Source organism: Lycium barbarum, chromosome 6, assembly GCF_019175385.1.
Source record: "Lycium barbarum isolate Lr01 chromosome 6, ASM1917538v2, whole genome shotgun sequence".
Lineage (NCBI taxonomy): Eukaryota > Viridiplantae > Streptophyta > Magnoliopsida > Solanales > Solanaceae > Lycium > Lycium barbarum.
The window spans coordinates 7,220,387-7,231,719 of NC_083342.1; the positions used below are offsets into that span (position 1 = coordinate 7,220,387).

The 11,333-nt window shown below is 34.6% G+C and overlaps 2 protein-coding genes across 3 annotated transcripts; one reads left to right on the plus strand and one right to left on the minus strand.

The window, feature by feature from the left end:
* The first annotated feature begins 1,140 nt into the window (after positions 1 to 1,140).
* LOC132600661 (dnaJ protein homolog) lies at positions 1,141 to 4,790 on the plus strand. The gene is made up of 6 exons (XM_060313977.1): positions 1,141 to 1,500; positions 2,602 to 2,767; positions 2,870 to 3,011; positions 3,285 to 3,561; positions 3,653 to 3,851; positions 4,271 to 4,790. Exons 1-6 carry the CDS (start codon positions 1,351 to 1,353, stop codon positions 4,591 to 4,593), a joined length of 1,257 nt encoding a protein of 418 aa, XP_060169960.1. The 5' UTR covers positions 1,141 to 1,350; the 3' UTR covers positions 4,594 to 4,790.
* Positions 4,791 to 5,294: 504 nt separating this feature from the next.
* LOC132600662 (probable receptor-like protein kinase At1g49730) lies at positions 5,295 to 10,762 on the minus strand. Of its 2 annotated transcripts, none has more exons than XM_060313980.1 (7): positions 10,496 to 10,753; positions 7,954 to 8,212; positions 7,186 to 7,238; positions 7,013 to 7,080; positions 6,203 to 6,292; positions 5,999 to 6,068; positions 5,295 to 5,916 (listed from the first exon to the last, which is right to left on the minus strand). In XM_060313980.1, the coding sequence occupies exons 1-7, from the start codon at positions 10,560 to 10,562 to the stop codon at positions 5,606 to 5,608; spliced, it is 918 nt and encodes a 305-aa protein (XP_060169963.1). In that variant the 5' UTR covers positions 10,563 to 10,753; the 3' UTR covers positions 5,295 to 5,605. The 2 variants fall into 2 exon arrangements, with proteins under 2 accessions (XP_060169963.1, XP_060169964.1); XM_060313981.1 differs by having other exon boundaries at positions 5,718 to 5,939; positions 10,496 to 10,762.
* Positions 10,763 to 11,333: the final 571 nt, after the last annotated feature.

Genomic DNA, 11,333 nt, shown 5'->3' on the forward strand with positions numbered 1-11,333 from the left:
TCTACGTGTAAGTAAATAAATTTCCAAAAATTCTCAAATTCAATAATGCAAGTATAAAGTAAAAGAAATGCCTACATGTAGGAATCTACAACCAACGAACCAATAACAAGAGGAAAAAAGAGATGGAGGATAATAAGCAACAAATGAAAAAGGAAAGACGAGAGGGCGACAACAAGCCAGAATATCTAGCGAAGAAATGATTGTTTTTTTAGGATAATAAATAAGATCAATAGAAGAAAGTGAAAGAAGAAATAAGGTAGGTGTTCGACAGCTTTTAAAAAGTAGATCATAAGAACAAAAAGTAAAGTTGACGTATAGGGATCTAGTAGCTCAGTTGGTTGGCTACCTGAACTTTCACCTTGTTGGTGAGGGTTCGAATCCCTACATTGTAATCCGCTCCCGCATTTTCCCTTCCCTAACCCCTATGTAATAAAATAATTTTAAAAAAAAGAAAGTAAATTTGACTTTAAAAAATAAAATTAGGACCTAGAAGTAATTAATTGCAAAATTTAACATTAATTTAAAATTTTTTGTGAGGACTACAAAAGCCCTCGGTTCTTGTGAATTGAATGATGAAATTATAAAATTAAAAACAGTTTTAAGTTGACTTATTGATTGGTAAGATTGATGAATCACTTCTATTTTTATTGAGTTAATTATATAAAATCTTCATTCAGCATAAAGGTTGACTGAAAATGTCTCTCAATATTTATTTTAAGCATAAAAAGGCTTTAAATAGCCAACTTAACAATAGAAAATCAGCGTAAAATTAAACAAATCTAATAGAAATTTAAAATTCAAGTTAACTGAAAGTAATTTTCTAACACTTTTCTTTTATGATGACTCAAATACAACTTTATACTAATTTTTTAATAGTGGGTTTTACTGTAATTTCCTCAACTCTATGACACGTTCTTTCCATAAAAATAAATTCTTTTTCTCTGTCTTTTCATATGATATTTCAAAGAACGTACTAGGAACCTGGTTTCTTCATGTGGAACAATCTAGAACACAAATCCTCACCGTCCACTTTAAATCCAACGGTTCAGATTCCACCCCCAACACATACACACAAAAACCCAAAAAACTAAAATCATCATTTGGAAATAATAAGGAAAGCAAAAGAAGAAGAGAATTCTATACTATTCTCCAATATTCCCATTCCAACTATAATCAAGATTTCATCTAAACCGTTTTGAAAAAGTCTATATATACACACCCTTATTAAAAACATTCTTGAAATCAGTTACTTGTGTTTACATAAAAAGTCTATATACATATACACACACCCTTTGGAAAACATTCTTGAAAACAATTGTTGGGTTTTTTGTTTTGTAACATTAAAAAACAATGTTTGGAAGAGGAAGAAAGAAGAGTGATAATACAAGGTATTATGAAATCTTGGGTGTTAACAAGAATGCAACAGAAGATGAAATCAAGAAAGCTTATAGAAAAGCTGCTATGAAAAATCACCCTGATAAGGGTGGTGATCCTGAAAAGGTACCTTTTTTTCATCGTTTTGTTTTCCTTGAATGATGGGAATGTCTTAGTTTTTTTTGGTGGTGCTTTTTTGATGTTGTTGTCATGCTCTTATGTTTGTTTAAGAGTCTAGTTAGGATGATCAAAAGGTGGAATTTTTTGGATGTGATAAGTGTTTTTTAAGTTGTATAAAAGATACCTTTTTTCTTCCTCACCATCTCTTGCTGTTATATCCATGTTTCATCTGTTTTTAGTTGAAGCTTGGAATGAATGTCTTTGTTCCAATTTTGGAGAGATAACTTTTTGTGCTACTTGAGCTGCTTCTTGTGGCCCCCTTTTAATGTGTTGTTGGTGCTTTTTGTTGATGTTATGCTGTTTGCTTTCCTTTTTTATAAGAGTTAGGATGTTTTAAAGGTGTAATTTTTTTTTTTTTTTTGTGTGAATGTTTTAGAGCTTATGCATCTTTTATGTTGTAGGGAGATTCATTCTGGTATATAAGTTGGAGGAATCTTGATTACTTGTTTAAGCTATTAAATAATTAGGATAAGCATAAAGGTGGGATTTTTTGGTTGTGTAAATGGTTTAGTTGAGGCACTTCTTAGAGTTAATGCATCATTTGATGTCGTAGAGAGCATTCTGGTATAAAGTTACAGGAATCATGATGTTCATAACAATAAGGATATGCTTTTTTTTTTTTTTTTTCTAAGGAGTGGGGGGTTAAATTAGGTGTAGGGTTTATGATTGGGTAGCACTAAAGCTGCTAGAAATCCCGTGGGAATTACTTTTTTAACTTCAAAACAATGTGATATTTAAGATTATTAGTATGTTTTGTTGCCTATGCACATATTTGCCACTAGATTTTGAGCTAGAAAATTTGAATCTTTGAAAAACTAGTCAATTAGGTAAATACTCTCATGATGGTGTTCCTGATTTAGTCTTGGTGGATGAGGCTCTTTCTGGAGTTCTTTGTTTTCCCAAGCAGATAAACAGTGGGGAGAATTGCTTTTTTATTTTAATTAATTATTTTCTTAGGCTGTAGAGTCTGGAGTTTGATTCTTGATGTTGGTCTTCTTTTGGACGTTGTTTGAGTATGATCTAATAAAAGTTGTTTCTTTTCTGCAGTTTAAGGAGCTAGCTCAAGCTTATGAGGTTTTGAGTGATTCACAGAAGCGTGAGATTTATGATCAATACGGAGAAGATGCACTCAAAGAAGGAATGGGGGGAGGTGGCGGCACGCATGATCCATTTGACATCTTTGAATCTTTCTTTGGTGGAAATCCTTTTGGAGGTTAGTTCTCCTGAAGCTTTTATAATGCTTGTCGTGCTGAGTTTTGTTTCTGCAGTTTTCTTGTCTTAAAAACAAGTAGAATAACACTTTCTTACTGAGCAGGTGGTGGTAGTGGTAGAGGAAGAAGACAAAGGAGGGGTGAAGATGTTGTACATCCATTGAAGGTCTCCCTTGAGGACCTATACAAAGGGATGACCAAGAAACTCTCGCTTTCGCGCAATGTTATTTGCTCCAAGTGTAGTGGGTTAGTATCTTAGTATCTCTCTGTTATCTGTTAGTTTTACCCCTTGGTGTCATTTTATTTGGTGGCTTTTGACTGGATACAGAGTTCTTCCGACACTATTGAAAGTATCTTTAGAACTTGTGGTTTTAAAATACTAAAGTTTAAAACAGTTTTGGAAAAAAAATGAAGAAGAAACCAATGCTATGCAAAAAGAGATATATTGTACAAGTTTTCTTTTTTATTGTAAGTGCACATGATTCCTTACATTGTATTGGTTTGTTTCTGTAACTGCAGCAAGGGGTCAAAGTCAGGTGCTTCAATGAAGTGTTCTGGTTGTAAAGGTACTGGTATGAAGGTTTCAATTAGACAGCTTGGCCCTGGAATGATCCAACAAATGCAGCATCCTTGTAATGAATGCAAGGGTACCGGAGAGACGATTGACGATAAGGACCGTTGCCCTCAATGCAAAGGCGAAAAAGTTGTTCCGGAGAAGAAAGTCCTTGAAGTTCATGTTGAAAAAGGAATGCAAAATGGACAGAAAATTACATTCCCTGGAGAGGCCGATGAAGCAGTAAGCTATCTATCGATTTCCGACATATTAGTACATTAACGGTAACTATGAAGGCTAATGTGGTGTCTGACTTGGTTTAATATTGTGGCAGCCTGATACGGTTACTGGAGATATAGTTTTCATACTCCAGCAAAAAGAACACCCGACTTTCAAGAGAAAGGGCGAAGATCTGTTTGTGGATCACACATTGAGTCTAACTGAGGCATTGTGTGGCTTCCAGTTCATATTGACACACTTGGATGGCAGACAACTACTCATAAAATCAAAACCTGGAGAAGTTATTAAACCTGGTGAGTAATACCTTCCTAGTTACCTATTTGAACATTTTCTTCGACCACAATCCAAATATAATTTCCTAATGTTCTAGTATTTTGGATTGTTAACCATTCTGATTTATACTTCTGTTATGTAGTTTCTAAATATGTAAATTGTATTTCAAAAAAAAAAAATAAAAAAAAAAAATAAAGATTCTATGCCCCAATTCAGGCCAAACATCAGTTAGTTTGATCCTTGTATACTCCGAATTAAGGCATACAAATTGAAACAGAGGGAGTGTGTTAATATGTATCTCATCACTCCGTGTGTGTATTAAACCATCGGAACTGATAATTTCCTGAAGTATAACGAGTCAGCAATCAAATTTAAGTCCTGAATCTGTCTGAAATATTTTTAGTTATCTTGATTCTCCTTTTTGTTCCAACGATTGCAGATCAATTCAAGGGAATCAATGATGAAGGAATGCCAGTCTATCAGAGGCCATTCATGAGGGGTAAATTGTACATTCACTTCATTGTGGAATTCCCGGATTCGTTGAGCCCCGAACAGGTGAAGGCTTTAGAGGCAATCTTACCAGCAAAACCTAAATCACAGTACACAGACATGGAACTGGATGAATGTGAGGAAACTACATTACATGATGTGAATATGGAGGAGGAAATGAGAAGGAAACAAGCTGCACAACAAGAAGCATATGATGAGGATGATGAGATGCATGGTGGTAGATCAGAGAGGGTACAATGTGCTCAACAGTGAAGTGTCTTTTTATAAAGAGGTTTTTGGTTAAATAATAGATCAGCAATAGGGAGGGCTAGAAATAACCAAAGCTTGACATTTGCTTCTTGTTTGGTTTACTTTATCTGCTGCCGCTGTTGTTTTGGAAAAGCAATGTAGTGGGAAGTCAAAAACAGCTACTTTATAAAATGCAAAAATATATTTTCTTTCCTTGTTCCCATTAGATGTTTTCAGTTTATTAAGGTGATTTTAATTTTACTATGCTCCACTTTTTTGGTGAAGTTACGCTCTTGGGAAAAGAATCAAATGAAAATTTTAACTTGAACATGTTAGCTTGTTTGAATTGTTGTTATATATTACGTTTTATAATATGGTATAGTTTTATAATATGGCATACATACCATACATGGATGATTATAGGAGAAATATAAAATTATAAAGTTTGAGAAAAAATAAGTAAACCACGTGGTCATATAAAGTCAATGCCTTCAAAAATTATATTACACTACCAATTCCTACTATGCTACACTTTTTTAGTGAAGTTACACGTATGGCTCTTCAGAGATCACAGACCACAAACAATCACCTTTTATCGTAGCCAACGAATTTGATATTAACAATAAGAATAACATTATATTCAAAGTAACACGATGATACAATAGAATAAGTACTTACCAATCCAAATAAGTTAAAGGTGGAACAACATATGGAGCAGGCAAAGATGGGGGGGAAAAGTAGCACCTGATTTTGCACAAGATCTGCAAGATGTTTGTTATTTCTTCTTTACAAGATGACTGAAAAATGCAGCAGTATAGAGGGTGTTTATGGGAGGGGTAAAACTAGAATGCTAATCCTCAAAGCAGACTACTTACAGGAAAAATTGTCTACTCACAGAAGCAATGATCTATGTAGTTAATTTCAATAAATTGCTCCAAGAAAGATGAGGGACTTTTCCTGAGGCAGGATACAAATGCAACTCAACTGATCTGTGTTCAAAATTTTTAACCACCTTGTAAACAGATGACTGCTGTCATCAGCAAACTTGAGTCATGCCCAATTTTTTTTGGAGATACCACAAAATTTGAGGGGTCTGTATTGTAGGCTTATGAATAGATTGTACACACATTTTTGCAACTGCCAAAAGACGTTTAAGCTCTCTGAAATCGTAGCTGTCTCCAAGATCTGGATCTATCATCTGGTAAATAGACCTTCTCCGGAAGCTAAAATCTTGAACCCACTGAACTAATTCAACACCTCCATCGTCCGAGGATTGACCGGTGACTAACTCGAGGATCAGCAAACCAAGCTGGAAGATTGTATGTTTGCAAATCTCATCTCGACATTCTGTGAGATTAGCAATGCAAAATCTGAACAGAGGTCACACAACTTGTATGATTTAAGGTGATGATACTAAGAAGCCTCGTACCTTTGGAGCATTTAGACTTCGGAACTGGATTGTTGTTCTCGACAGAACAAAGGAGGCTAACATCACAGAGCTGTAACAGAGAACCATATGGTCATTTTTTGATATCTGTGACTAATTTAAAGGACAATGCAGGCACAAAAGTGGATCAAATATGATGATGGAGCAATTCCACTATAGAGGGATGATCAAGATTGAAGGCCTCACTTTAGCTGTAAAGTTCTCGTCCAGCATGATGGTACTTGAACTGATTGAAACATGGTACATAGGCGGATCACAAAAAAAGTGGAGATATTCCTACATCAAGATAGAAAGAACAATCAGTGATCCAGCATTTAGGCAGATGATCATTTCATTTCTTAGAAGAGAGGAACACAAATAAGTTTATACTATCCAAACCATCTTTTTTGTTTACTCATTTGGCATCGGTGACTAACTGGCCCGACTAATACTCACTCTGTAAGGCCATTAAAGGGAGCAGCCCCAGAGCTCAAACCCGAGAATCTTGTCCTCTCCACCCCTGCATCATGTGCAGCCTAGGCAGGTCTGACTTTTAGCTTCGGCTTCGTCTGCTCCATGTTCACTTCCCCCCTCCCCACCCGCACAAGAGAGAAGCTTTTTCAAATGACAGAATCTTTCTAGGGGTAACAGAAGTGAGGGAGGATTGTTCATCATTACTAGCAAATGGTGGATCTAAAACCAACTAGATGAGAAAATATATATGATGCTAGCATCGTTCTCCATACTGGTTGCTCAGAATGAGTTGTGTGCTCTATCCAAACTACCGCCATGGATATCAGTAATTACCCGACTAGATACAATGACACTAGTAGAGGATGAGCTGGAACAAATGAAAAAATCAGTCGTATTAAGTACTATCAATGGCTGTGCCTGCCGAGGGTCTGCCCATTCAAGTTAATCTACCAGTAACTATGTGGTAAATGAATAACATAAAAAGCATAAATTGGAAATAATCAGCATGTGAGTACACAGTAATATGCAGCTTCAGGAACATACTAAAGCAGCAGCAATGCCAACTGCTATCTGCAGTCTTATTCTCCAGTTTAATGGTGTCATCAGAGGGTCTGCAGAACCACACTTGGTTAGAAGCACATTCACCAAATTCAACGCAAAGTAGCAGAAGAAAAAGTAGATATAGAGAAAAAGAAAAGGCTTTTTATTAAACTTACCAGAGAGGTGTTCCTTCAGACTTCCTTTTTCCATATTTTCAAAAACTAGAAACCTGAAAAAAGAAGGCAAGATATGCTATCAGAGAATGGAGAAAGAAGCCAAAAGAACAAAAGAAAAAAATGGAAAAGGCAACAAAAGAAAACAAAGAGAAAAGGACAATTTGCACTCAGAATATGTAGGAAGCAAAGGATATCCACTTCAATTCAGCAAATAAAGGTCTGTGATGATACTTTATTTTCTATACTGTGCTATTGTGTAGGTTGATTAGTTTCATTTGTGGTAGCAAGAGAAAGTGATGACCTTATGTAGTAGAATGAGGAAAGAAATAGTATTAATTTTGACATGAGATCATTTAATTTCACATTTAAATAAGGTCCCATCAAAATGTTGTTTCTCACATTAAACATATCCATGAACTCACTGCAACAAATAGAATATCTCTTGCTCTAGCAACTTGATGGACAAATTTGAGATCAAACCCAAATGGAGGGCAAATTTATTCTATTTCATAGCTGAGGGGCAAATCTGAGCTATTCCACTAATGATAAGGGCATATCTAGGACCAAATTCAAAGGGAGGCAAAGTTATTCTATTTCTCATAGTATCTTTAGCCCTTTTCCCTTTACAATATACAATAATATGATTGAAAAAGAATCAACCAATTCCTTTCCCTCACTCTTATCTCAAAGTTAGATTATCGATCAACAAGACGTAGGACCCTTCCTAAAAATAATAAACTACATCAATCCAAAGCTTAGGAAATTAACCTCTTAGGGCCACTAGAGAACCCATTAAGTGCAGCAATATGCCGATGATGCAAGCGACCGAGTAACTGAACCTCCCTGTAGAAGGCAGTATCATCCTGATCTTCGAAAGCTAGGACTTCTTTCACGATCGCACCATCGCCATTTTGAAATTTTGCTCTGTAAGCAACTCTTGTGGAAGAGTTGTACACAATCCTCCTAAAACCATCAGTTGCTTTCTTTATATCTTTATAAGAAAAATGTTTCACCAAGGATATTGGACCTGAAATTGATTAACAGTCAAAAACAAATTATCCCATGATTTTCAAGGCAAACTTCATGTCTAGCAGTAGATGCTACCTAAAGCTTTCTAATATTAGTTAAAATAACTGTGTCAATCCAAACAGTCAAGTAAACTTCTAAATTAAGCCCAGTTCTAAATTTGATACTACAACTACATAATATCCAAGTCCTTACACTATCATATTTTGGGTGTCCCCTATTTTGTTCTTATTTTTCTTGTTTTCCCTTCCTTTTTGTCCATCATCAATTGGCAATGTCAGTATTGCAGAAAAGACGCTATAAATAAAAATCACTAACAACGCTACTCACACTTCTCCAGTCAACACAAAAAGACAAGTAAAGAACTTTATACTGAATTCACAGAATTACAATTCTCTTCAATTCACATCAACTTCAACTTCAGTGTCATTACAAATTCTACTTCTTTCACCCATTCTCTAGCTATTAACCACCACTACATAATACAAACTGAAAATACATTTTGAAAAAAGAAAAACAAAACTGCTGCTGACACACCTTAACTCAGCATAAAATGACAAGTCAAGATCATTATCAGTTCACAAAATTATAACTTAACTGCAACCCTGTTCAAATTTTAACTTCAGGATAAGTAAAAACTCCACCTACACCACCAATTTTCAAGAAACTGCCACACAATTACGCACAATCTTTAACTAAACCAACTAAAGTTACAACAGAACAAATGCAATTTCAGATAATTTGGGGCGAGCGGGCAATGTCAATATCGCCCAAAAAAAAAAAAAAAACACACTATAACAAAAATACACTAAGAATGCTACTCACATTCTCCAGTCAGCACAATAAGACAAGTGAAACACTACTCAATTCACAAAACTACAATTTTCTTCAATCCACATCAACTTCAATCTAGGATCATTACAAATTCTACTGCATAAAACTACAAGTCAAGATCATTATCAATTCACAAAATTACAACTTAACTGCGACCCACTTCATACTTTAACTTCAGGGTAACCAAAATCTTCACCCCACACACCAATTCTCAAGAAACTACACACAACTCATAGATAAACCAACGAAAGTTACAACAGAACAAATGCAATTCATCTAATTTTGGGCAGGTGGGCAATGTCAATATCGCAAAAAAGAAAGTAATAAATGAAAATCACTAACAATACTACTACATTTTTCCAGTCAGCACAAAAATACAAGTAAAATACTTTATAATTCACAAAATTACAATTTCTTGAATTCACATCAACATCAATTCGACGGCATAAAACGACCAGTCAAGATCATATTTTCAATTCACAAAATTACAACTTAACTACGACCCACTTCAAATTTTAACTTCAGGGTAACTAAAATCTCCACTCCACACACCAATTTTTCAAGAAACTACACACAACTCATTCAAAAAAACCAACTAAAGTTACAACAGTACAAATGGAATTTCAGCTAATTTGGGGCAGGTGGGCAATGTCAGTATTGCCAAAAAAAAAGGGAAACTTGCATAAATGTACCCTTCGGCCAACTAGTTTACCAAACATGACCGAAGGATACACTACCTATACACTTCGACTATATAGGTAGTGTATATATATATATTATATGTATAGGTATGTATCGTATATGTATATATTTAGTATACATTACCTATACACTCTGCATATTTTGTAAACTAGATGGCCGAATTGTATTTGGCTGTAATTTTCCCAAAGAATAACTATCGCTAGCAATGCCACTCACAATTCTCCCGACAGCACAGAAAGACAAGTAAAACACTTCACAATTCACAAAATTACAATTTTCTTCAATTCACATCAACTTCAATTTCAGGGTCATTATCAATTCACAAAATTTAAACTTTACTGCAACCCACTTCATATCTTAACTTCATGGTAACTAAAATGTCAACCCCACACACCAGTTTTCAAGAAACTACCACACAACTCATCCAACAAACCAACTAAACTTACAACAGAACAAATACAATTCAGATAGTTTTGGGCAGGTGGGCAATGGCAGTATTGCAATAAAGAAACTATAAACAAAATATCATAATAAATTTCACAGATGGTCATGTAACTACGGCTTCTTTTCACAAAAGTCAAGTCACATAACTATGTTTTCTAACAGAAAACGTCATGTCAAAATCACAACTTTACTCCAACACACTTCATATTTTCAAGAAACTACACATACACAAAATTCAACTAAACCAACTAAAATTACAACTGAATAAATGCAATTTAACATAATTTGAGGCAAATGGGGTTACCTGATTGAGATCTAAAATGAACCCAAGCAAGAATAAGTAGCCTAATTTTGAAGATCAAAGTTTCCATTAACGGATTCTTGAAAAAAAGGACAAGAAAAAGAAGCAACTTTTAGTGCTATGAGTGACAAGTGGGTCAATTAATTGATTATAATGATGACCCATGGCCATTGTTGCTTCTTGACTTTAAAAATGGAATATATGCTATACCTTTTTTTTTTGGCCTCAAGTAAAATTGGAATTTTTGATTGTCTTTTTAGTTTTTCTTTTGTAAAAACTGCTATTTTTGTGAAGAGTTGGAGAAAAGAATATAAGATTATAAGAAGGGTGGTGGGCCACATAGTGACAAATTTAAAAAGTAGATTGAAAATTGTGTATGATTAAATTAAGTTACTATTGTAAAATTAAGCTAAAAGAATAATAATATGAAATAAGAAAGAAGACAAAACTGAAAAGGGTCATATTTAACTTGTACTATTTGGAAATAGTTGTACTCATCCTCCGTTTGTCGATGAGATATACCCTGTCGTTAGTGTTTTTGATATTTGTATGGCTACAAATAACGATCCCTTTCGCTCGGACACGTGGCGAGATCTTAACGTCTCAGGCCTTTTTATTTTTTATTTAATTTCACTATGACGACTATGATGACCCGTTGTTGCTTCTTGACTTTAAAAATCGAATATATGCTATACCTTGTTTTTCTTTTTAAAATTGGATTTTTTTTTATGTACTTTTTGTTTTTCTTTTGTCAAAATTGCTGTTTTGGTGAAGAGCTGGAGAAAAGAATATAAGTAGGCGTTTGACCATAGATACCAAAAACAAATTCACTTTTTTTTTA

Coding starts and splice junctions, on each gene's coding strand:
- LOC132600662 (XM_060313980.1), bottom strand. CDS start 10,562: ATGGAAACTTTGATCTTCAAAATTAGGCTACTTATTCTTGCTTGGGTT. Junction 8,213..10,495: donor TCATTTTAGATCTCAATCAG/GTAACCCCATTT, acceptor AATCAATTTCAG/GTCCAATATCCTTGGTGAAA. Junction 7,081..7,185: donor TCTGAAGGAACACCTCTCTG/GTAAGTTTAATA, acceptor GTGGTTCTGCAG/ACCCTCTGATGACACCATTA.
- LOC132600661 (XM_060313977.1), top strand. CDS start 1,351: ATGTTTGGAAGAGGAAGAAAGAAGAGTGATAATACAAGGTATTATGAA. Junction 3,012..3,284: donor ATTTGCTCCAAGTGTAGTGG/GTTAGTATCTTA, acceptor CTGTAACTGCAG/CAAGGGGTCAAAGTCAGGTG. Junction 3,562..3,652: donor CTGGAGAGGCCGATGAAGCA/GTAAGCTATCTA, acceptor ATATTGTGGCAG/CCTGATACGGTTACTGGAGA.